Raw genomic sequence first — 27,950 nt, 5'->3', positions numbered from 1 at the left:
TATGTAATGATCATGCACGAGGAAGTAAATTTTTGAATCTGTGCCGTTTTTTCACTTGTACAATTTAAGTCGATTTAGTTTTTGAAAAAAATAATTCAAATTAACAAATATAAATAATTAACGAAAGATTTATTAGATGAAAATAAATTTAACATAGCAAATGTCGTATTCAATATTGCATATATCGCCTTGCAAGTATAAGTCTGCTCCTTGGTACCCTGCATTCACTGAGGGCGTGTATTCGATCACTTCTTTCGAAGGCTGGGTCTTCAGATAAATCCGTTAAAGCCGATATTACTTGAAGTTTATCGAAAGGCACCTCTAGTGTGTCGGTCACTCGAGACAGCCAGCGAGCTTCTACGCAACTGAAAGATATAATGTTCTAAATTAACTTTTAAATACACGAAGTATTGATTTTTTGACGAGTCTAGATGGCCCAGTGGTTAAAACGCGTGCATTTTAACCGATGATTGCGGTTTCAAACCCAGGCAAGCACCGCTGATTCATGTGCTTAATTTGTCTTTAAAATTAATCTCGTGCTCAGCGGCGAAGGAAAACATCGTGAGGAAACCTGCATGTGAGTAATTTCATAGAAATTCTGCAACATATGTATTCCACCAACCCGCATTGGAACAGCGTGGTGGAATATGTTTTAAACCTTCTCCTCAAAGGGAGAGGCAGCCTTTAGCCCAGCTGTGGGAATTTACAGGCTGTTGTTTGTTGTTGTATTGATTTTGCATTGACATTTTGTTATATATAATTACATATATCAGTAATGCTATCTATTGCATTATCTGACACTTAAAAGAATGCTACTGTCGTTTTTAGTACCCTTATGTGAAGTAATAGGAGAGGCGGGGACTTGGTCAAAGTCGGTCACGGGTTGAAAGCTGTCATTTGAAAAATAAAAGAATCATCAAAATTATAAAATAAGAATAAACTATTTTAAAAGTGTAAAATATTATTTGAGTTTGCTACGGTGTTTCATCCATCTATTTGGAAATCTGATAATGAGTTTTTTATTTACCTCTCTTGATTTTATATCTCTTTGTGAAGAAAAACCATTCAAGTTTGGGCCCATGAATTGAAGTTTCTCTACAACCAGACACTGATATGACAATTTACGATCTCCAGTTTTTTTGCTCTACTTGTGCTTAAGGTTAACGGAAAGTACCCCAAAGGTTTTAATGCTATATAGAATTGTGGACCTCAGTATTCGGTATTAATTGCGACATTATTTCTCTACGCATTCCTGACGAACAGAACACAGCACAGACAACGAAATGATCTCAAAAGGGAACTACATGACTTACGATGGACAAGGATCAGCAGGAACCAGGAAACTGATAGGGGTAGCGGTCCAGTAATCCAAAGGCTCAGGGTGAACTGTGTACTTCTTAAGTCGTGAACTGGTCTTATCGCCTTTTTTCTGAACGAATCGTTCCTATATTTCAATTAACAAAAATATGTCTCATTAGTAACTAAAAATATAGGCAATTTGTGAGTTTATACAGGCAATTTTTGAAGCCTCACTGAATATTCATGTGCTTAATTTGTGTTTATAATTCATCTCTAGCTCGGCAGTGCAAGAAATCCCCGTGAGGAAACCTACATGTGCCTAATTTCATTGAAATTCTGGCACATGTGAAATGAACACGGAACAGAGTGGTGGAATATGTTCCAAACCACTGATGGGATTTCCCACTGATGGGCTAAGGCCCATCAGTGGGAAATTTACAGGCTGTTGATGATAATGTTGATGTTGTTGATGAAAGCCTATTTGAACTGCGTTGGTGCGGTATCATAGGTCGAGCTCTTAAATTATCTGTGCTATTCATTACAAATTTACAATTAGATATGTTTTAAATTACACCCAAATTATTATCGGACTTTTGGACCTAAAATAAGACCTAAGAGGCCACATAAGTATGTAGTTCAGTAATATTGTAGATAATTGTATTATCAAGAACAGCTAGCAGTGCATAGTATCGCATAAAATATGTTAATATTTATTTATATAAATTAAATCTTGTGTTAATATAATAATAACTAACGTAATAATAAGCTATTTGAACCATCTCCTTAATTTTGTCGGTTATTAATCTGAAGGTTAGGCCGAGGTGATGAAGCGATGGTGTCTTTTCTCCAAGGAGATTCTTGTAGGGTTCCATTGAACATTCTAATGCTCTGAAAAATAAATTAATATTGATTTTAATAAAAACATCACAGAATACATATTGAGAAGTAGCCAACACCGTTTCCAAGACACGCAGCTATGATTTCGGACTTGGAAACCAACAATGGCTGATTGGGCACATACCATTTACTTGGTGGTAGGACTTTGTGCAAGCCCGCCTGAGTAGGTACCACTCACTCATCAGATATTCTACCGCTAAACAACAATACGCAGTATTGTTGTGTTCCGGTTTGAAGAGTGAGTGAGCCAGTGTAAGTACAGGCATAAGGGACATAGCATCTTAGTTCCCAAGGTTGGTGGCGCATTGACGATGTATGGAATAGTTAATATTTCTTACAGCGGCATTGTCTATGGGTGATGGGGACCACTTACAATCATGTCCCCTATGCTCGTCCGCTAACCTATTCCAATAAAAAATAAATCCAGTTGTTACCAAAACCAAGGTACGGCGTCGTCAGTCAGTCAGTTTTATTAGCATATTATTTAAAAAAAAAATCTTAATTGTTTTTTCAGGTTTAAAAAGAATATGCTATTAAACAACATTTTATTTGTATTATTTAGAAAAAAAAATATTTATTTGAATTATCCATTTTAAGCGAGTCTCTAGATAAAGTAGGAGTTTAAATATAAATGAGTATCATCTTGTAGATGTAATTAAGTGTGTCAAACTTAAGTAAAATGTAGAGTCAGCGAGTACAAGATATATTCTAGTAATAATTAATTCCTACTATTTGCGTTGACCTTGATAGAATAATTAAAAACGAAATATACTTCATTCAAGTAGACTCACAAGAAATTTTGAATTGTAAGTTTTCATGATAAATATATAAAAGTAAGTAAAGTGGCAGCCTGTAAATTTCCCACAGCTGGGCTAAGGCCTCATCTTCCACTAACATATTTGGAACATATTCCACCACGCTGTTCCAATGCGCGTTGGTGGAAAGCATGTGTGGCAGATTTTCGATGAAATTAGACACATGCAGGTTTCCTCACCGTTTTTTCCTTCACCGCAGAGCAGGAGATTAATTATAAATACGAATTAAGTAATAAATACGAATTAGTACATATATGTAGTGGTGCTTGCCTGGGTTTGAACCTGAAATCATCGGTTAAGATGCACGCGTTCTAACCACTGGGACATATACATATTTATATACTAATACTAGCAGAACTTGCGGCTTTACCCATGTGCAATTTTTAATAAACAAACTTCCAAACACTGTTTTATTCCCTTAGGGGTGGAGTTGCGTAAAACCCTGTAATTACTTACAGGGTTTTACGCAACTCCTACCTGCCAAATTTGAAGTATAGAGTTATAGTTTTTTGACATTTCCTAATTAATCAGTGATTGGTATTCGCCTTTATATACTCGTATATACTTTATAAATATGTAAAAAAATGTTTGTTGGTTTTTACGGGGTAATCTCCGGAATTAATGATCTAATTCTAAAAATATTTTAACTGGTAGAAAGCTACATACTAATTGAGTACCACAAATCTGAGTACTATAAATTATATTCACAATTTCATATGATTTTCTATATTAATTAATTGCACCCGTGCGATGCAAGCGGGTCACTTGTTGCATATAAACCTCCTTCCTAATAAATAAATATAATAAAGAAATATAATAAAGTTCCTAATATAGCTTATGCTAAGAATAACTACCTAAAAGGTACATTTGGACTTGAAATTGTATCGGTAAATTAATTAAAAAGAAAAATAATTATTTGCGTACGACAAAATGCTAATCAAAGACTAATAATCTCTACACTTTTTCATTTATACATATATAATAAAATTGGAGTGTCTGTTTGTAATATTTACATAACCAATTTTTTTTTTAATATATATATAGGGTATATATACCAAAATAACAATTTTTAACAATTTCTGTCTACATCTTTTTCTGCCTGTTTGTTCCGGCTAATCTCTGGTACGGCTGGACCAATTTTGATAGGACTTTCACCTACTATTTTACAATGACTATTAAATGTCAGTTTAATTTAAACGCGGACGAAATCATTACAGCTATTAGTCTATATCATTTTTAATATCGCAACAAGCCTTATGTACTAAAACATAACTTTATATATATAAAACTTAAACGATATATAACTCGTTTGCTATTATTGTTAAAGTTATGCCTCTGTCTGTTCTGAAGTTTGCATAGTAATAAATGCTATATAGAGTTTAAAATATATCCTCAAGTGTACAGGTGTGTAATTACTAGATATTGATGGTACGGCTAAATTAATTGCGATGGAATTCAAATGTAGTTTGTATGCGAACATTACAAACATCGAGTCACATTAAGTCAGAAACACACTGGTCCATACATCTAAGGCCTGTCCGACGACTATTATCGGTGGTCAACTGCCACATGCCACAGTGGCACTGCATTATAGTGTCTATTCTCTGATCACTTAATTTCTCTGATAGTACGAAAGTTTGGTACATAATGGGAAGTCCCTGACCATCTGAGGCCATCATCATCCCTTCATACAGCCGCGAACAGCAATATTTAGTATGAATCTTAACCGAACAGTATGAAACTGCAAGAACAAGGGATGTTATATCTTGGTTTCCAAGGTTAAGGAATGATTAAAATGTCAATATGGGTTGGTGACTAGATACCGCCTGGTATTTGGTATATTTAACCGTTCGTTTAACTATCTCATTTTTTTTTTTAAAAAAACGACATATTCGTATCTATGGTATGTACAGTCGGAGTAAAAAAACCGTCAGTTTCAAATTCATTCCTTTATCAAGTCTTAACCTCTTAGTACCTTTTGAATTTAAACGTCGAATAATTGCGATGCAATATGTCATTCTCGATCGGTAAAGCAGAATATCGCCCATACTGAGCATACGAAATCTTAAGGTGACGAACCTTTTCTTACTCCGACTGTACAATGTACATTAGTGCTGGAGCTTATTGCCAAAATAAAAAAAAAACTTTTATGTTTTTGTATAAGAATAACACGGTCGTTATCACCTTACAATAGAAAGCGATGCCTGACCATAGCAAAATGTGCAAGTGATTAGTTTGGACTTGGTACAATATGGGTACAGTAGGTGTTGTATGCATTAGTGTACCGTTGGGGCATCATGGTCATGTCAGCGATTCTATGACGTTATTATAAAGACGGAGTTGATATTGGTGGTTTTGTAGTGGATATTCCTGTGTACTCAGCATAGGCTAGTTCCACATATGGGGATATGAGGAACTAGCCTATGCAGAGTGCATATTAATGCGCAATTTTATGTGTAGGTAACACGAAAATGTGTTTTCCAAGTGGAAAAAAAAAGAAATAGTACAGAAGAAAACATAAGCCCTTTCTCTGTTGGTAAAGGTTGAATTCTATACCTGTTCAAATTCAGATAAAGGGAGGCAAAATAAGTTAAAAGTCTTACATTGTACACTCATTCATTTTAACAATCTGTCGTATTTTTAATTTTCGTCTAATTGTAAATTCTTTCAAAGCCAGCTATATTGATGTTCCGACCATGAATTTTGTCAAAACATAAATTATAAAGGGCTTTTCACACTGGTGCTGAGATAGACATACCCATATCTATATCGAAGTCCACGCGCACAGTATGATGTGCATATTGCGTTAATCATATAGCTTTAGGCGATGTTACTGATTCATTACCAAGACACGGTCTGTACTAATCCAATTTGATCGAAATTGCATCGATTGTCCTCAATACGCATACAAGTATAATTATATTCGTGTTTCCGATATCACCCGCGTTGATGCGCTATTAAGATTAGCTCTTTGTTAAACATATCATTGTTGGTTTATTGTTAATTATCCTTTATTATTAACGGAAATTAGGTTCTGAGATCTGAGATCTAGTTATAATTAGTTGGCTGAATTTTGTTACATCTTGGTAAAAAAAATTAGATGGATACCTATCAATTGTCAAAACTGTAAATTACTATTCCTTAAAACGAATGTTGTCATAATACTTACTGCATTGTTATCAAAGATATATGAAATAAGATCTGATATCTAGTTATAATTATTGTTTGGCTGAATTTTGTTATATCTTGGTAAAAAAAAGTTTGATACCGTCTGTCAAATGTCAAACTATAAATTACTGTCACTTAACTGTCACACACACTGTCAGAATACTTACTTCATAATTATAAAAGATATAAGTAATAATATCTGAGATCTAGTAAAAATTAGTGTTGGCAGATTTTTTTTATTTTGATAAAAAAAACATTAAGCTAGCAGTGACAAATGTAAAAACTATAAATCAATTAAAGCGGACGTTTTCAGAATATTTACTGCATTATTATCAAATATATGCGAAATAACATCTCAGTTCTCGTTGTATTACCTTGGCTGAATGTTGTTACAACTCGATAAAAAAAGTTAAGCTATCTGTGACAAATGTCAAAAGTATAAATTACTAAGCATCAATTAAAACGTGATATTGTCAGAATCCTTTGTAAATTATTGTCGAAAATATACGCAATAAATAATAGAATACAGTATTTATTTTTTGTAAAGCGCTCTTGTAATTAATTATTAAACTCAATGTCACATAACTCTTTGACATTTTATATGTTGTTTATTTAAAAATATAATCGTCGATGTCAGCACTATTCGAGTTTTAATCGCTCACAATATTTTAATTTTAGGAATTTTAGTCTATGAGCAAATATTATACAATTGAGTAGCTCAAGCCATTTTCAAAATACTACCAATATTTTAAATATTAAGATTTGAATTTATGTTTGTTACTTAAACGTACGAAAAGGGTTAGGCGAATTTATATGATGTTTGAAATTGAAGGTAACATGAGATACAGGCTGACATACTAGCAAATCTGCCGAGGGAAGTCTGTAACTAACAGGCATAAAAATTAAGTCCTAAAATGACCTAATCAATATAAAAGATGAATCAAAAAAATAATTAATTAAATTTACGCATGAAGTTAGAAAAATAATTAATCAATGGATTCTCAATCTATACTACACTAGCGGAAGTAACTCTAAACCGCAAAACCGATTTAGATGGAATTTGATATGGAGATAGTTCGAATCGCGGGAAGGACATAGGTTACCAATTTCAACCCTCAGCGTAAAATGGGGATTGACGGTTTGTTCGTTATAAGCAAACTTTTATAAACTATTCATGCGATCAACACCAAATTTTGACGTACGTTATAGAAAAGGAAGTATCATCTGTCTCTCTCGCACATGCGGCTGTAAAATATATTTCCTAAAATATTTAATTTACAGAGCCGACCCCATATTCATGTATGGTACGACACAACTTAGAGGTAGCATCGGCAAAATTCGTAAAACCGATCACATCCGAATAGTACGTTATCCCAAATTATCAATATTTATTCCTTATGTGAATATGATCTTTACACAAACGCAATAACTTGTAATATCATATGACCTAATTTATTCGTCAATTCGACACGTCGATTTACATGCACTTGTTTTCTCGGGTTGAACTGACGCGAGTACCTATAGCGACGAATAGCGTCGAAATGCGCGAAAGGGAGCTATTTCTATTGGTTGTGTAAATCAGTAGGTATCGGTTTTATTGAAAGTGCGAATGCTACATCTAAGTTGTGTCGTACTATATGTACAGTTTAATTATTTCACTCAAAGAAGCTGTGTTGCGGTTCAGAGGATATGCTGCTGGCATTCCTGCCACCTTTCCAAGCGTTCATGATTTGTAATGTAATTACACTGTAATTTTGTTTAATTAATTAATTAAAGATTTAAAGAATAAAAAGGCCGAGATAGCATAGTGGTTCGAACGCTCGCATCTTTACTTTTGATGATTGTGGGTTCAAGCTCAGGCAATCACCACTGATTTTCATGTGCTCAATTTGTATTTTGTGAAGTAAATATAGCAAGGAAAACTGAATGTGTCGAATTTCAACGTAATTTTGATCCATGTGTATCCATCAATCCGCATTGAATATTCATGTGCTTTATTTATGATTATAATTCATGTGCTCGACAGTGAAGGAAAACATGGTGAGGAAACCTGCATGTGTCTAATTTTCATCATTATCATAGGAATTCCGCCACATGTATGTTCCTCCAACCCGCATGGCAAGAGCGTGTTGGAATATGTTGCAAACCTTCTCCTCAAAGAGAGAGGAGGCAAAAGCCCAGCAGTGGGAAATTTACAGGATGTCAATGTAATATAAAAGTTGTTACTAAGACGGGTTTACATGAGGCCCTGCCACCAAGTATAATATTATTTGAAAACTTAAAATGAGATTTTACTCAACAAAAATCCGTAATTAATTTCCCAGACCCCAACATTATCCGTGAGTGGCTGAAACTAGTTTTAAAATTGATCGGGCGCGTGCCCCGCAATACGAGCCCCTACTTACGGAACCAATCAATTATATATAAACTTCGCCTCGGCTAGGATTAAAGGTAAGGAATACTTTCAGTTTTAGAATTTTATGAAAATACATGTTTTTATAATATTTACACCTGCCCCTGGTTAATGGCTCTTATGAGCTGAGATGCCCCAGCGTTTAGAACACCTGATTCTTAATCGAGAAACTCGATGATCTTTTTTTTTTTATTTAGATCGCAGACGCCCGTGCCTTTTTTTACATTCTATATTAAAAATTTTGGCGTTTTATATTTTATACTAAACATCAGCGGATCTTCGCTGGATTTCATTCGTCTTCTTGGGAGACGTGGCCCACACTGACTTTTTTTTATTTTTTTTTTAAATAATATATACATTATCTATAATAAAGAATATATAATAAAAATATGAAATGAAAATGTAGCAGTATATGCGTAATTCTTATTAGTAAAAAACTCGATGTTCACCTTCGGGTAAGAGTACTGAATTTTATGAATTACAAAAATCGTCTCGTCAAAAAATGTATATAACAATTTCGACTTAAGGCTTGAATATTACCGACACTAAAAAAAAGTATTTAATACAGTGAATTATAACTTTGTCTTTTCATAATATGAAATCAAATGTAAATAAATAAGATAATGAATTAAATGCAGGATAAGAAATTCAATTATATTTGATGGACATCCCTAATAAAACGACAAAAATTTTTTGTACATTTTTTAATTTACGATCCTGTGATAGCTTTGTATTGACCTGATAACGTGAAGATTTGAAAGCACTTATAACAGCGCACTTGAAAAGAATATTTTTATTTTGATTTGCTATGTAGTTAAGTAAACCGTTTACATGTGTGCGTGTTTACTGATTTACACACATACAAACTTGGGACTCAGCCACGAGTCCCAAGTTTGTATGTGTGTAAATCAGTGTGTAATGACCTGCGTGGTTTAATTGACTCAGTTCTACTCCTTAACATATAAAACAAGATTAATGAAGTCCACAATGGCATAAAATAAGTTTATTGAAAAATAAATTAAATCTAATCGAGAAATGTAACAAAACTTCGAAACAAGTTTTAAAATTGATGGGGCACAATGTCTCACAATACGATACACTCAGACCAATCAATTACACGTAAACTATACGTTCGGGGAAAAATGTTTCTAAAATATATTGTTGAGAAATTGTTTTCGAAGACTTTACTGGAAGTTTCTCAGCTGACGTTTCAACGGTGAGCGGTATTTATTGCAATTTTAACATCTATAGCCGGTATCGCTGAGTGGATTAAACACGTGGATCTTACCGAAGGTCTTGAGAACAACTCTGAGTAAGTGCATATTTTTTTTGTTGTATTTTATCTCGTGATTTGTTTCAGCGTATTATGAATATTCAGGTTCTTCCTGTCTAATACGCAAAGATGACTAAAAGTGACAAAACAAAGAGGCTACATGTACATGATTTTAATTTATATTTGTCTATTACAACAACAACAAGAGCCTGTAAATTTTCCACTATTGGGCTAGGGCCTCCTCTACCTTTGAGGAGAAGGTTTGGAACATATTCCACCACGTTATTCCAATGAGGGTTGTTGAAATGCACATGTGGCAGAATTTCGATGAAATTAGACACATGCAGATTTCCTCACAATGTGTTCCTTCACCGCCGAGCACGAGATGAATTATAAACACAAATTAAGCACATGAATATGTAGTGGTGCTTGCCTGAACTAATTGCCTGCCTAAATTACTTTTCTTTACACACTGTGTTGCTTGGTAAAGGTAATCTATGTGGTTTTTAATTATCGAATACTTAATATCTTGTTTTATAGAATATATTTTTTGGATCTTCCATCCATTGTGGCTGTAATAATGTAGCATATGATCACATCAACACTCTACCCACAAGTGTCGGTCGTCAACGGTGAGTGACGTCATTGACGCCTCACGATCGTCGGTAATGATTGATTATACGTTTAATGAGATTGTGTAATTTTGACAGATTCGTATGTTAATTAATATATTCGAAGATATAGGTACATATTATTTGCATTACATCGTTACATTGTATAAAACAAAGTCGCTCACCGCTGTCTATCCCTATGTATGCTTAGATCTTTAGAACACAACGGATTTTGATGCAATTTATTTTTAATAGATGAGTTATTCATGAGAAAGTTTTTTGTATGTAAAATATGGACAGTATAGTAAAGGAACACTGGTAATTATAGAAGTTTATAATGTGGTATCGTAAATAAACAAGTTCTGTAGTACATATATTTTTGTATCAGTTATTGTATCCTTGCGAAGCTGGGGCGGGTCCCTAGTTAGAGATAAAAAGGTATTATATGGTGAAGGAAATTATGAAGTGCTTAATGTGATTCTCCACCAGTAAATCCTTATAGACGAGATCTTTACCTCAGACGTATACCATCAGTTCTTACTCTGCGTCATATCCGACAGCTCGCAACCATGGCTGAGATGTATGATTGTTCAAACGCTTTAAATTTTATAAACTTGTTGTAGTAGCCTCAGTTGTAAGAAGCTGATATTTAGCATAAAAGCAGATATTTGGCTTTTTGCAAGTCCATATGGATAGGAACCTCCCAGTCATCATATACCGCCACACAACTATGTTTATTATGTATATGCAACAATACTAAATGAGAATAGAAATAAATTTAGAAGGCTGTAGTGTTTGCACACATATTTAGTTTTGGGTTTCACTACGCAATGATGAACATTATTTTTATCAATAAGGTGCATCTTTTCTCACGATATTTTTTAACTGCAGAGTACTAATAAATAATATATAATTGGTCCTTATCATTGGTTAAGATTACGGCTCGTGTCGACACAGTTGTGCGAACACATCTTCCATGGGGGTTTGGCTTTGACATTTGCCATCATTACCAAACATTTGGTCAAGAGTTCTTCCAATGTGGTGTAAAGGTACAAACATCCTTTTAAACGAAAATAAAAAGTCATTATAAATAAATAGTAAATATTGGACATCATCACATACATTACACTGATCCCAATGAAAGTAGCTAAAGCACTTGTGTTATGGAAAATCAGAAGTAACGACAGTACCACAAACACTCAGACCCAAGGCAACATAGAAAACTTATGATCTTTTTCTACATCGACTCGGCGGGGATTTGAACCCGGGACCTCGGAGTGGCATATCTATGAAAACTGGTGTACACATAATTGGACCAAAGAGGTCATCGATTATGCGATAGTTGATTTAATTATAAATTATTACTTTAAGTCTATTTAAAGTTACTACCATACTTTTCACTTACTTGAATATTTCATTAACTTTTTCCATCGTGTCATTTATAAGTTCTACTTTTGACATCAACTGATTCCTTTTATCTTCTGTGATGATCTTTTGCTCTTCTAATTTCTCTTTCAGATCTTCTAACTTCTTTTGTCTTTTTTCTTCCATCATCTCATTCCAATCTTTCCTGTCCACTATATTTAAATATATTTTAGTTTTTTAGGAGAGTAGGTCTTCATTATGAGAAATTACTATTATTTATATTTATCTCTCTAATTAAGCCTATAGATTGTGGAGTGGAGATGACTATAGCCAAGGGCCATTAGAAAGGGGCTTTTTTTACCATTGCGCTATTGACGTTTGCAAGGATTTCAATTAAAGTGTAACTAGAAATTCCTAAAAATTCTAATTAATATGGGATATGCCCAAAATAATTGCATTGGTTTCTTAATCATTCGACGCTGTTATTATTTAATGCTTATTTAAATATCAATATACGACTATAAGGATGTTATACAAACAGTATGCAGTCTTTTAATTTGATACTTTTAAATGCATTATTTTTAATAATTTATAGTGTTTTTAAATTTTCTAACTCGCTTTTAAATTTTTCAGTATTCTATTTTAACTTTGTAATGTAATGTGAAAAATGTAGATGTAGCTTTCGCGAGTGTGATTTATTTTTAGGATTGGAACATTAGTAAGCATAATTTCTACACACAAACAAAAAGAATATATCTTTATAATATTAATATAGATACTAAATTATAGAATAATGAAATCATTATACTGTGTGTCTAAATGGAATACATTACCGATATTTCTTTGTATTTCTTTGAGGTTCCTTCTCAATACTTCGTTTTCTGCGCAGAAATCATTAAGAAGTTTGTAAATGGAAAAGTTTTCGTCATCAACTCTTTGAAATGTTTCCATTATTTGTTCAGGATTGTATTCTTTTGTATAGTCCTGGAATATTAAGGATTTATCAATGACATTGAAAGTTCAGTACTGATCTTCAACAATAGAGGTATAATATGGCTTATTTCGCACGTGACATTGGCGAAATAATCTGTGCTTTTTTGGCACAAATAAAAGCCGCAAAAAAAAGGCTTATTTCATATGATTAACTAGCGACCTATGCCGGCTTCGCACGGGTAAAATACTGATTATATACTGAAAAAATACGTTATGACATCACATTAGAAATTGTTTAAATTGTCAGTGTGTCTTTACTATATAGGCTATGCATTACATACAAATACTTTACCCTGGAATCAATCTATCTATTGAAAAAAATCCACATCGAAATCTATTGCGCAATTTTAAAGATCTAAGCATAAATAGACACATACAGCGGTAAGCGACTTTGTTTTATATTACATATGGTATAGAATATATATCCGTGTACTATGTACGTGCGTGAGAAGTTCTACTTCTTGAGTGTAATTAAAAACAGATTTTGTGTTAATAATAAAATAATTATTGTTATTATGATAACAATAACAATTTATTATGATAACGACAGCAGAGATGGCCCAGTGGTTAGAATGCGTGCATCTTAACCGATGATTGCGGGTTCAAATCCAGGCAAGCACCGCTGATTCACGTGCTTAATTTATCTTTATAATTCATCTCGTGCTCAGCGGTGAAGGAAAACATCGTGAGGGAAACCTGCATGTGACAAATTTCATAGAAATTCTGTCACATGTGTATTCCACCAACCCGCATTGGAACAGCGTGGTGGAATAAGTTCCAAACCTTCTCCTTAAAGGGAGAGGAGGCCTTTAGCCCAGCAGTGGGAATTTACAGGCTGTTGTTGTTGTTGTTGTTATTATGATAAATGTAATTACTTATTTCTTCATCACTATTTTAACACTAAAGATTGAAAAAATCCCAATTCTATTTTTAGTAAATTAACGCTTTAACGGCGGTTCAGCGAGCCTGTGATAGCGAATCATAAAAATTAATTCTTACATAGAAATAAAAAAGTACAAATATAATTGCCTACTTAAATAAGAGATGGCGTTAGTAGTCTATTAAACGTGCTTACATTTTGTATTCTCAAATACCTTACGTTTAGCAACGAATAATTTAATTAAGTAAATATATTCCGTCACAGAGTTAAAGATTAGCCTGAATGTTATAGTTCTACACAAAAAACTGTCATCGAACGATTCGATGAGTTTAATAAAAAATTTAAAATAGCTATTCAGTGGATACATTCGATATTATTCATTCATTCATTCATTTTTATTCCAGACTTCGGTGGCATTCTGAAAGTCATATCTCCTTCGTGAAACGTTAAAAATCGACTTACGGTGATACTGTTTGATTTTACTTTAAATACAATAATTAATAATTACAGTCAATGTCGCTTATTACTTTCTTCTCACGATCGTGTTCATCAGAAACACGACGTGTTCTAGTATCTTTCAAGTTTATTATTACAGACTATACTTATATTGACATCAACAACAACAAACAACAACAGCCTGTAAATTTCTCACTGCTAGGCTAAAGCTTCCTCTCCCATTGAAGAGAAGGTTTGGAACATATTAAACCACGCTGTTTCAATGCAGGTGAAAAAGACATGTGCCAGAGTTTCTATGAAATTAGATATATGCAGGTTTCCTAACGATGTTTTCCTTCACCGCCGAGCTTGAGATAAATTATAAACACAAATTAAGCACATGAATATTCAGAGGTGCTTGCCCGGGCACGCGTTCTAACCACTGGGCCATCTTGGCTCATATTGACATCGATTTTATCGAATAATCATTTGTTTCATAATTCATATTCCGCAATTAAACTTAAGTCGGAACCTTGTATACGTCGAAAGATTTAACAAGTATTTTTTTAACAATCAAGTGAAATGGGTGAACACGCTTCATACTTTACAAAGCTATCAAAATATATACCTAACCTACTAGATATACAACTGTAGGTGACATAATTATAGCTTTGATGAACTAAGAATATAAATAGCATCAATATCTTACTGTTAGGCTAAAGCCTTCTCTACCTTTGCGGGGAAGGTTTGGAGTTTATCCAACCACGCTTCTTCCATGAAAAAGATTTTCATTGTAATGAGACACATGGAATCCTTATGCTATTTTCTTTCACCGCTGATTACTGACTTATAAACACAAATTAAGCTCATGAAAATTAAGTGCTGCTTACCTTTAAACCCACAATCGTCGTTTAGATAAGATGCATGCTAAATCATGCAGCTCTAATAAAAATATTATTATTATTTTATGTAGCAAGCACGATGAGATACCTTGTGAATTAGAATCCGTGTAACTTATCATCAACTAATTGTTGTGGGTTCAAACCCTAGCATGCACTAGTGAAACCGTTATGAGGATACCTGCATGTATCGGATGAAATTATTCCACATATATATGCCGTACTGGCGCAGTGATAAACAAGTACAAAATATTCTCAAAAGAAAAGCCTCATATTACACCTAATGACATTTTAGATTTTTTTTTTTGTTTAGTTGGATAGTTGTACTACCCAGATAACGACATATAATATGTATGTATATGAATGTTACATAGTTGCCTATCCTTAATTCCCACGTATTGTATTCGAAAAAGAAATATTCACAATAATCGAATTGACTGGAGTTATTAAATTTATTTGTTTTTTCTCGTGAAAATTTTAACAGAATCCATATCAGGGGTGTTTTATTTAAATCACGCTTTGTTCCCGACCATCCGCGGAATATTTATAAACCAAATATTTGTGATGGTTAGTGTCGACGATACAAATTTGCATATTTTAATTGATATTCTAATATTACTTTTCTAATGTTTTTTTAGAGAGTCTGAATCTCGATACGGACAATCTATACTTCTATACTAATATCATAAATGTGAAAGTAACTCTGTATGTCTGTAAGGGGCAAGGTATCCGTCTCTATAATAAAATTCCACAGACATTTTTAACTTTGCCGTTTCATAAATTCAAATAATTTGTTAAAGAAGGCATATTATTCAATACAAGATAATACAAGATAAAAAGCGTGCTGTTAACATATTGACTTCCAGGCAGGATTTATTACATGCATATATAATAGCCACGGTGCCCTTGCCCCAACAATCAAAAGAAAGAAGCGATACGAGCCCCTTGATTGATCCAGTATATTATTGTATAAAAGGTAATTTGTAAAAAACATATTTGTTAAAGTATTCTCGTATTGTTTTTTGATAGATATACTGTAGGGTTTTATTGGCTGACACCGACTCCAAATATAACAATAATTATAACTACATGATATAATCGTTAATCGACTTTTAAGTAGTCTAATATTTTTCATTTCATTTAATTTAGGAAGACTCTAAAAAATATGTTGAATACGCAATTATTTTTATTACTTTTTCGTGCATATTTATTTGTTTTAAAATAGAGTTTTGTTTGAAGTCGGTTTTTCTTTTTGTTAAAATTTTATTTATTTTTTGATTTTAAGTGAAGCTGATGTTGACTAACTAATTTTTTTTAATATGGATAGATTAAGCGTTCCGTTTATATGAGTCAGAAACTACTTCGAGGACAATTTCAAAGGAAACTTGCGAATAAAGCAAAAATAGACTTTCGAAAATGCGGATTTAATACGTCACGCGGCGTAAACTACAAGGATCCCTCGAAAGAGCTGTAATCGAACTCAGCAAAAAAACTTTGAAAAAGACCAGCTATATTTCGTACATCATATGACATCACATCACATACACAAAATTTGATTAAAGATAGTAAGAAATTCTGCCCCATATCGCACCCTAACTGCGAGCCGTATAGGAGTTCCATCAATACATAGTATAAAACAAAGTCGCTTTCTCTGTCCCTATATCTTTAAATCTACGCAACGGATTTTGATGCGGTTTTTTTTAAAAGATAGTGTGATTCAAGGGGAAGGTTTGTGTATATAATACATGAACAATATGGTAAAGAAACACTGATAATTTTAGAAGTGTGCGATGTGATGTCGTATATAAACAAATTCTGTAGTATATTTAGTATCAGTATTGCACCCGTGCGAAGCCGGGGTGGGTAGCTAGTTGATTATAATATTCGACTATGATAATTACATAAACATAACCACATTACGGAAGGTGACTCAAATATCCAAATAACCTATAAATAAAAGATTCGACCGAGTATCGCTAACGTGCTCCTCAGAATTGTTCCGTTCCCTTCCGTTCCGTTACTTTGTCATGGATCCTGTGCTCAGAACCTTACCAAACTTTCAGTAAATTACCCTTGAAGTATATATTTTATAATAAAAAAAGAATTATCAAAATTGGTTTACGTGATTTTCAGTTATTCACCTATTTGTCGCGCATATACATAATGCAAATTTAAGACTTATGTCGTTTTCACATGGATACCATCATCGGAAAAAAAAATAAAAAAATGGGACCCCACGGGAAGCACTACCTTTCAAATAAAAAAAAATTATCAAAATCGGTCCACCCAGTGAAAAGTTATGAGGTAACAAACATAAAAAAAAAAAATACAGACGAATTGATAACCTCCTCCTTTTGGAAGTCGGTTGAAAAAGAGTAACTACTGAGTTTCTTGACGGTTCTTCTAGGTAGAATCTTTTTTCCGAACCGGTGGTAACTTCACTTAATATAGTTGTTAAATGACGATTCAAAAGTGTGTAAAAGCCTACTCGATTAAAGTATATTTTGACTTTGTCCGTCTGTCGTTCTTTCACGAACAAACTATAGAAGCATTTGATAAAATTTGGTATGAAGCAAACTTGAAGGTCCTTGGACTACTTTTTTGCCTAACACATGACAGCTAACCCACTAAAACGCGTGCAAAGTCGCGGTCAATAACTAGTTTTTTATTTCTGAAGAATATTGTAAGATTACAATCTTGTAAGATTACGAGCTGAAAGGGCCCAGTGGTTAGAACGCGTGCATCTTAACCGATGATTGCGGGTTCAAACCCAGGCAAGCACCACTATATATGCATATGTGCTTGATTTGTTTTTATAATTCATCTCGTGCTCGGCGATGAAGGAAAACATCGTGAGGAAACCTGCATGTGTCTAATTTCATCAAAATTCTGCCACATGTGCATTCCACCAACCCACATTGGAACAGTGTGGTTGAATATGTTCCAAACCCTATTATTAATGGGAGAGGAAGCCTTATCTCAGCAGTGGGAAATTTACAGGCTGTTACTTTACTTTACTTTTACTTTATTGTAAGATTACACTCACACGAATATCATCCAATATTTTTGTATGATAGTCGATTTCTTTCCGTATATCATCTTCTTGTTTCTTCTTATTCGCCTCTTCTCTCTCTTCTTCCTTCTTATTTATCCTTATCACTCCCTTTCTTGCGAGAAAGTTGTAGAGTTTCATCTCATGGTCGAATGCTTTCTGTAGATCTCTCATTTCCTGGAATCATAGAAGATTTAAGAATTTAATTTGTGGTAGAGCTTTGTGATATAACATCTTTTCCACAAAAGTTGTAAACTTTCCATATAGTATACACTTTGAATATTTGTGCAACAAATTATGTGTATTTGTGTGTATTTTAACAGATGAGAAGTGACTTTAATATTGTACGTGTTTATTTACTTACTACCTCTTTGTATACTTAAAGACTTTTACATCATCATACTTTTATCTGTTATCTATATTAATATTATAAATGTGACGGTCACTCTTTGTCTGTTTGTCAGTCGCTCTTTCACGACCAAACCGCCGAACTGATTCCACTGAACTCCACGAAAGGACATAGGCTACTTTTTTGTCTGACGCATCACGATCAATACCCTAAAATGGTAGCGAAGCCGCGGGCGACTACTAGCAATATATAATTAACACGCATAAAAATATCAGTAACTTGTAGTATGTATACGCAGGTGTATATATGTATGTTATAGGCCTCTATTAGTAAAGATAAACATCTTCAGACCATAAGTATATTTCCAAAACGGTTTCAACACGATAAGGGTTTGCCAACCATGGGGCATTAATTATACAACTTATATAATACATTTCGATGTCTAATTCAATAGATCTTGTGACCCAGTTTAAAATACATTACTATGCATAAACAAATGGATATGTCGCGGTGCAGATTAATGGGGTAACGTTATCAGCGGAGTGTCGTTAAAAGTAGGGCGATAAGGTGTGATCGGTTTAGGAATTGGAGTGGAAGCTGTCATCAAACTAACTGTTCCGCGTGGTTTCACATGCGTTTGACGTCACTTCCCACCGCACGTGATTGTATTTATTTATTCCGAACATTCAACATAATCACTGCATAGTATAAAACACAGTCGCTTTCTCTGTCCCTATGTAATCCTACTACTATTATAAAGGCGAAAGTTTGTATGTATGGATGTATGGATATTTGTTACTCTTTCACGTAAAAACTACTGAATGGATTTGAATGAAACTTTACCACAATATAGCTTATACATCAGAATAACACATAGGCTACAATTTTTGAGGTTTCTAATGTGAGGTCGTGAAAAAACACATATTTTGCGCTTACATTGCAAACGCTGACTGAATCCTACAAGATAGATCAAAACAATGTACTAAAGTATTGTACAACTTAAAAAGGTCTACAAAAAAGTCCGTGATGGTATATGTTTATCTCTTAGGAATAACCCACAATAACCATTTTTTATCCTTTACTTTGTACGAGAAATAATGGCTTATTTACGAAGCGATTTTAAGCGATTACTAGACTAGACGGGACGAACCTGAAGTCCACGCGAACGAAGTCGCGGGCAAAAGCTAGTGTATTCTTAAATCTTTAAAGCTACGCAACGGATTTTGATGCGTTTTTTTTTAATTGATAGAGTGATTCGAGAGGAAGGTTTTTGTATTTAATACAGGGACAGTATAGTAAAGAAACACTGATAATTTTAGAAGTTTGTAATGTGATGTCGTAAATGAACAAATTCTGTAGTATATTTAGTATCAGTATTGTAGTCGCTAGTAGTTCAAAAATGAAGAATGTTGGATTAATTGTACTTTTAATTATAGGTTACTAGTTGTTTCAGGCTTTGCTCGCATTTCTTTATACTTACATACTTTAGACAAGCACCAATGATTTTTTCGAGATAAATCGGCTCGGCGGTGAATAGTCTAATTTAAATAAAATTTTGCGACATGTGTATCTATGTACCCGCATTGGAAAAGCGTGGTGTAATATACTCCAATCTTTTTATCAAAGAGCGAGGAGACTTTAGTCCAGCTTTGGGAAATGTACGGACTATTTCTATTAGTGAAAGTTGCATGAGGTGCAACAGGCGGCCTTATCGCTAAGTAGCGATCTCTTCCAGGCAACCTTTGGGAAGAGTATCATAATATTTACATAGTTAGGAAGGGTACAGTAATTTTAAGTGACTTTACCTATAGTATAAATACATAATATAATAGTACACAATACACAGATGACAATAAATCTATAAACATACAATAAAAATAGTGTGTCTGTTTGTAATATTAAAATAGCCCTTTTTTACTCAATTCATATGTACATATACCAAAATAATATTTTTTACAATTTTTGTTGGTCTGTTTGTCTGTTTGTCCCGGCTAATCTCTGGAACCTCTGGACCGATTTTGGGGGGACTTTCACTGGCAGATAACTGATATAATGGGCAATAATAATATTTCATTTTTTTAATTCAAACGCGTACAAGGTCGCGGACACAGCTATATGTATATAATATAAATAAACAGTAATAGATATTTGTATCAAATGCATTTCATAAAATTCACCTGAATTTGAACCATTTGATCAATCTTTCCCTTATCCTGAACGGATTTCAGCTTCGTGCACCATTCGTCGCGCTGGTCGTAAGCCAGCGTCGATGACTCGAAGAGATCCGTCAGAAACTTCTTGCCTTTGTTCAAAGAGTTCAGCATCTTTGTCCACGATTGGTTAAAGAGTGCCCTAAAATGATGGGATAGAGAACAGTTTCTGGAATATCTATATTAATAATACTCATTAAAGAAATATCTAAGTAATTGGGTTCGTAATTTATAGAAATGCTAGGTAGTAGTCTCGCAGCTTCGCTAGCGTTTCAATGTGTTGGTCATGCGTTAGGCAAAAAAAGTTGAGTTCAAGTTTTCTTCATATCACATTTTATCAAATCGCTTCATTGGTTTGGTCATGAAAGAGCGACAGACAGACAGATAGAGTTACTTTCACACATTTGTATTGAGGACCTGAGTAATCATATACACACAAATAAATTTTAAAACTACTGGTCCATATTTTCCTTTCAGCTGCAGTCCCGATCCCTTGGAAAGATGTTGAAAAATAGTCTAAATTATAATTGTTTTTTTTGTTAAATTATTTTTTTCATCACAAAGTTATATGAAATGAAATGAATTATCCCATGTTATATATACAAGAGTAACCTTGTTTGTCTGTTATGCTTTCATGACTAAACAACTGAACCGAATTTGATGAAATTAAATCTATGTTTTTCTTAGCCGAACCGTAAGGGAGACACATATGATGCATACTAAACCTCGCTCCGCAATGAACGCTTAGAAATATTGAACTACAAGGATGGACATAGGATTTTTTATACCGACGACAACTATGCCATATTTACCTATAATCCAATTCACAATGGCGCAATCCGCAGCACATTTGCCTAGTGGACTTAAAACTTATCAATCAACTTTACCTGTCATTGAGCATATGTTCAATTTCATCTCGTATTTTCTTATTCTCACATTGGACAACGTTGAACCTCCTCATCGCAGCTTCCAACTTGTTTTCTGCGGAAGACAATCTGTTCTCGCTTAAGTTACGACGTTCTTCAATCTGTTGGAATTTGCAATTTTTGTAACCATTTTGGTAATAGAAAACTAACCTAAATTGTTGATGAGATTTTTGTACCTGACCGTTATTGGAGCTGACAACGCCTTTTAATTTGATCATTTGTTTGTTCTTACGTTGCAGTAATCCATCTATTTGATCCATAAGTGTTAGACCCTCTAGAATAGTAAAACTATGAAATCAGTGGTAATCATTGCATGGTCACAAATAAGTTTAAAACGCCAAGTTGTCAACTTTTACAAAGTCAATAATTCTTGGGAAAGGGTATGGGCTTCTATATTTTTGACTTTCCCATTCATATGCCTTATTTACTTTAATATTTTTTAAAGTAAATAAGGCATATCCTTCAGCCTAAGATTATATACATATATGAAAAAAAGTGGAGTTAATAGTTATTGACTTTCAAGCAGGATATATTATATATAATTGTATTTGACTTTATACTTTAAATGTGGAAAATAATACTGAGTTTCTTGCCGGTTCTTCGTGGTGAATTTACATTCTCAAACGGTAAAAAATCTACTTGAATAATTGGATTTATGGGTTATAAACTTGGTGACAGGGCTTTGTGCAATCCCATCTAGATGGATACCAATCACTCATCTGATGTTCTGCCGCCAAACAGTAATAATTAGTAGTGTTGTGTTCAAGTTTGAATGCTGAATAAGGCAGTGTATCTAACGGTACAAGGCATATATAACATTTAACTTGTTAGGTCAGGTATTATAAGGAATGGTTAATATTTCTCGCAATACCAATTACTATGATGATGGCCCATTTGGCCATCTAACAATCTACATCACAATTTATTTTTTATTAAATTAAAGGACTTTGACAAATATATTTATAACAAGATTACATTTTGAGTTGCACTCATACCAAAATTCGTTAAAATAACAAACATGAAAAAGAAATACATCCACAATATTTCAGAAGATATGAAAAAACCATTAGGTAGTGTGACATCTGACCACCAAACACTTAGCTAAACTTTGAATGATGACCCTAACACGATTTTCAAAGGCCTCTGAGCGACGATATAACAGCCAGTATTCGAACCGCAAATCCAAAATATCGGGCAAAATATTTATAATAATAATCTTTCCTTATTGCAAACATTGGTACATCATTTCACACAATTAAAATTTCTTTACTAAGGTTATTACTTATTAATTTTCGTATATGTAACAAACAAAATACAATTTAGGTTTTATTTTGTTATTATGTCCGTAGTCTATGCTGCTAGCACTATTTTTAGGTCGAATTTGATAATAACACCCCCCCCCCCCATTTATATCATACAAGATTTTCTAGATCTAGTTTAGTATTCGTTGATTTATATTAACGTTATTGTAAAAAAGTCCTGCTGTTTTCAAACTTGTAAAATAGAGCGTCGGGTAACTACCCGTATATAGAGCAACTGCTCTATTGCTTAACTGTGTAATAGAGCAACTATCGTGTATATCGTTCGTAAAAATGATTTTGAATAAATTTTTCCGCTCAAGAAGTAAATTTGATGTCAATTCAAACTTGTTTAGAAATGCTCTATTAAATTATTTGATTAGATGTTTTAACGCAAATGTAAATTATTTAAAATAAAAAAGTAATAAGATATTTTTAATATTACTGCTTAAAAGATTGCTTAAAATATTATACCTGTCTTTGTACGGTGTAATTTTGCTAATTTTCATTGTATTTTGGTTTTATCTTTTTTAAACTAAAATTAATAATAGGGTTTGCTATCATTTGGCCCACCTGATAATAGGTGAACTGGAAGCGTTCTAAGAAATACTAACGATTTCTTAGGATTTACTTAAATTATATGTTATCTCTCTTGTGCATAAGATAAGTACTAAGTAGTGCAGTTTAATTATATAAAAAATAATGAATATATTTTACATAACAGATACTTGCAAAAGTGATAAATAATGTTCATTCTTTCACAAGTACCTCATTACTAAATAAATAAAAAAATAGGTCTTCATATCAGATTAACAATAGCTGAGATGTCCCAGTGGTTAGAATGCGTGTATCTTAACTGATGATTGGGGGTTCAAGTCCAGGCAAGCACCACTATACATGTGTGCTTAATTGTGTTTATAAATTATCTCGTGCTCGGCGGTGAAGGAAAACATCGTGAGGAAATCTGCATGTGTCTAAATTCATCGAAATTCTGCCACATGTGCATTCCACCAACCCACATTGGAACAGCGTGGTGGAATATGTTCCAAACCCTCTCCTTAATAGAAGAGGAGGCCTTATCCCAGCAGTGGGAAATTTACGGGCTGTTACTTTACTTATCAGGTTAACATTTGAGACAATAAATAATAAACTTAACAGTAATCCGGCCATAATGTATCTGTTTGTTTGTATAATGCATTGTTGACTTTAATCTATCATTGGATTGTATGCTAGTTATGACGCGTGGTTTCACTCGCGTTAAATTACAATTATACAAGCCTGTTCGATACACATGAACAATTTCCTACTATTAATTCAAAACAAATATATTGATTGAACAATACCTCAGGTCAACATTACAAACTCACTAACAAACGGACATATTGTTATGAAATATAGATAACTAGTGAACTGCCCCGGCTTCGCACGGGTGCAATGCTGATACTAAATATACTACAGACTACTACTACTTCTAAAATTGTCAGTGTTACGGAACCCGACTTGGGTGAGTCAGATTCGCACTTGGCCGGTTTTTAATTTAAATATATAAATTAGCTGGCAAATGAGTCATCTGATGGTAAGAAGTTAACACCGAATATATTTGGCAGTGTAAGAAATATTGACCATTCAACAACAACAAACAACAACAACAGCCTGTAAATTCCCACTGTTTGGAACATATTCCACCACGCTGTTCCAATGCGGGTTGGTGGAATGCACATGTGGCTGAATTCCAATTAAATTAGACACATGCAGGTTTCCTCACGATGTTTTCCTTCACCGCTGAGCATGATATGAATTAGGTATAAAGATAAATTAAGCACATGAATCAGCGGTGCCTGCCTGGGTTTGAACCCGCAATCATCGGTTAAGATGCACGCGTTCTAACCACTGGGCCATCTCAACTCATTGACCATTGAGAGAGAGACCACCATGCAAGAATGAAAGTTAGTACCAACTCAAAGAAGCTTGTACACCCCTACCAGCAATTCTAGTTCATAATCTACAAATTAATTAACTTATAATATTTCTAAAAACCTATACACTCTTGCTTGGTCTGTGTCCGCAGAAAAAGGGCTCGTTCGAGATCGATTTTCATCTTCCTATCGTTTTTCTTATGCGCCCCGGATCGAGCAATCTGGAGATAGAAGTATACACAGTAAGGCTGTATTGAAAATATAATGCGATCCAGTTTGTTTAGGATTATTAACTGAATGATATTAAGATTACCGACCCTTTACAAACATACGCAATGTTTTTACTGATTCTATTGTTATTTATATTTTATTATAATCAGCAATGTCTTTCGTAGCATAATCATACTTTTGGATTGTTTGGGTAAAATTAATATCAAATACCTAGACATACTGTTATTGTGTTTGTTAACAACACACTGTCAATTTCCCACTGCTGGGCCATCTCTGCTTTTTGAAGAGAAGGTTTGGAGCATATTCCACCACGTTGCTCCAATGCGGGTTGGATTCACATGTGGTAGAATTTCTTTGTAATTAAATGCAGGCTTCCTGGCAATGTCTTCCTTCACTGCCAAGCTCGAGTTGAATTATATACACAAAATAAGCACATGAAAATTCAGTGGTGCTTGCCTGGGTTTAAACCCGAAATCATCGGTTAAGATGCACGCGTTCTAACCACTAGGTCATCTCGGCTTAAAAATAAATGCTGTGTTAAAATATAATTTTAAAATGTCCGCAAAGGATCAATAAATGCGAGACTAAAAGGAGTATACAATAAGATTCAGAAGAATCTTTCTGGTATGCATTTTAGCGCAGCAATTTTCGAAATCATGTCATGTGCCAACTTGAAGTTATTGGCAGGCAGCCTGGATGTCCCGAATGAAATTTTGCCGTATGTGAAATTCAGAATAGAGCAGCGAGTTGGAAGTTTCGAACTGAATTAAGAAGAGAGTGCCAACAGGGGTATTTACTTTACCGTGCCATATTGTATTGATAGTTAATAAACCAATATTACCTTTAAATCCTTATAAAGATTCAGAAATTCCTTTTTGAGTGTCCTCAATAAATTGTTTTGTCTTCGGAACTTCGGATGCACACCCATAGTTCTATGGAGTCTGTCCATTTGTATCATACGAACCTGTGGAAAATGTATTTACATATTATTATATCATTTGTGGAGATTGAAAACAAATTTGTGTGATCCCTTAATGCGGAAATTGAAAACAATTAACTTTTTTGAGTGAACCTTTAATTGCAAGAACGGAATTTCGATCTTTTGGGAACTTACATAGACTGTTTGGTCACAAATTCGAATATCGAAAAGACCAACAAAAAAAATAATGCCAAGTTACGAGAATAATTGCTATTAAAGTCCGAAGTTTTATTACACTTTGCTATCAATATCGAAGTTATCTCTCCAATAAAGCTTTTTAGTAAAGTGTCTTCGACTTAACCGGATGTACCGAAGTTTTTGAAGATTTATCTTCATACCGCGACTATTTAGGATATCGCAGTATATGCGGCCTATGTATTAAGCACTGTAGTCATTTTTTTAAGGGCCTAGCATCGATTAAGGGACCTCTAAACAAAGAAATTGGAAATAATACATTAAAATTAATTATCACCGAAACTTAAATATTTCTTCATCTTGAATCAGGTCATAGCATATCTTAAAAATAAACACTTGAAATGTGACTGAGGCATCCATTATGATTTTCTTAAACGCCATCTATTAGTTAATTTTGGAAACTTCATCACAAAGACAACCATCAACGAAATTGGAGGTGGAATATCTGCTGAGTAGGAGATACCTTTTTTTTTTTTTTTTTTTTTTTCCCTGGCAAAACGCTTTACGCGCTTCCCCCACGTGATGGAAGTGGGGGGGTGTGTGGGACTCCCCAGTTTCCTGGACGCCGAGTGCACCCAGACCACCGGGTTTACCCACTAAAAAACCAGCGGTACCCTCTCCGTCTTTCGGCGGGCGCCACGGGATCGCTTACGCATGCTACCGTGACGAGTAGGAGATACCTAACCAGATGGGCTTTAGACAAAGTTCTACATTTTTTTATGGTATAGGTTGGCGGACATGCATATGGGCCACCTGCTGGTAAGTGGTCACCATCACCCATACACAATGATGCTGTAAGAAATATTAACTAAACCTTACATCGTCCATGTGCCACCAACCTTTGGAAATAAGATTACATGTCACTTGTAACTGTACATACACCGGCTCACTCACTCTTCAAACCGGAACACAACAATACTGAGTACTGTTATTTGGCGGTAGAATAACTGATGAGTGGGTGGTACCTACCGAGACGGGCTTGCACAAGGCCCTGCCACCAAGAAACTTATAAGTAATAGATGTTCCGTGCCTCAAGGTGCATAAAACTGTTGATTCTGACAATGGATTGACGGATTATGAGAGTGATTGCAAAGATAATGCACTGTTTTATGTTCTGTCCCGTTGACTAGTCATCTTCTAGAGAAAATTGCCTTCGATACTTGGCCTTGACTAAAACTGGCTAAGATGTAGTCATCAACATCTATATTATTACATACAATAGTACCTGTCTCTGTAATCTAAAGCGTTCGTCTTCCATTTTCTTGGCGACATCCAAATCGTTTTGCTGTTCCGTGTTTAAAGAATCCATTGTAGATGTAATGTGTAAAAATACGTTGAAAATGTTCGTTTGTCTCGAACAGAGCCCTCTTGATTTTAAGTTTGTCTAATTTTATATATGTCGTTGTATGATTTGATTAAACGAATTTGAACTTACTCTGAACGATCTACTGGATAAAATACATATAATTAGATTTTAAAATTTTGTTGTTAATTACCTATTGTCTATCGAGTTTCTTGCCGGTTCTTACAAATAAAGAATGTTTTAATTTGATTAAACGTGTACTGCATTTGCTGCAATATATTATTTTACTACATTAAAAATTGGCTTTACTCGAGTACGAGTAAACGAAATTCTTACTTAGAACACATTTACTGAACGCACCCATTAACGTCAAAAATGGCCGTCCGTCGAAATTCAAGTTGTTGAATTTTATGGGTCTAAATATCTCGATTATAATAATTTTG

At 34.0% G+C, this 27,950-nt stretch overlaps 1 protein-coding gene across 1 annotated transcript; it reads right to left on the bottom strand.

Moving 5' to 3' along the window:
• Window positions 1-168: 168 nt before the first annotated feature.
• Window positions 169-27,552, bottom strand: LOC124539899 (golgin subfamily A member 1-like). The gene is made up of 12 exons (XM_047117261.1): window positions 27,430-27,552; window positions 25,872-25,994; window positions 24,921-25,020; window positions 21,762-21,859; window positions 21,547-21,686; window positions 20,627-20,801; window positions 18,095-18,277; window positions 12,675-12,825; window positions 11,882-12,053; window positions 2,055-2,187; window positions 1,314-1,444; window positions 169-365 (listed from the first exon to the last, which is right to left on the bottom strand). The coding sequence occupies exons 1-12, from the start codon at window positions 27,511-27,513 to the stop codon at window positions 170-172; spliced, it is 1,686 nt and encodes a 561-aa protein (XP_046973217.1). The 5' UTR covers window positions 27,514-27,552; the 3' UTR covers window position 169.
• Between the last annotated feature and the right edge of the window lie 398 nt (window positions 27,553-27,950).

Source organism: Vanessa cardui, chromosome 23 (assembly GCF_905220365.1).
Source record: "Vanessa cardui chromosome 23, ilVanCard2.1, whole genome shotgun sequence".
In the NCBI taxonomy this organism is placed as follows: Eukaryota; Metazoa; Arthropoda; class Insecta; order Lepidoptera; family Nymphalidae; genus Vanessa; species Vanessa cardui.
This window is presented reverse-complemented; position numbering and strand designations above follow the sequence as displayed.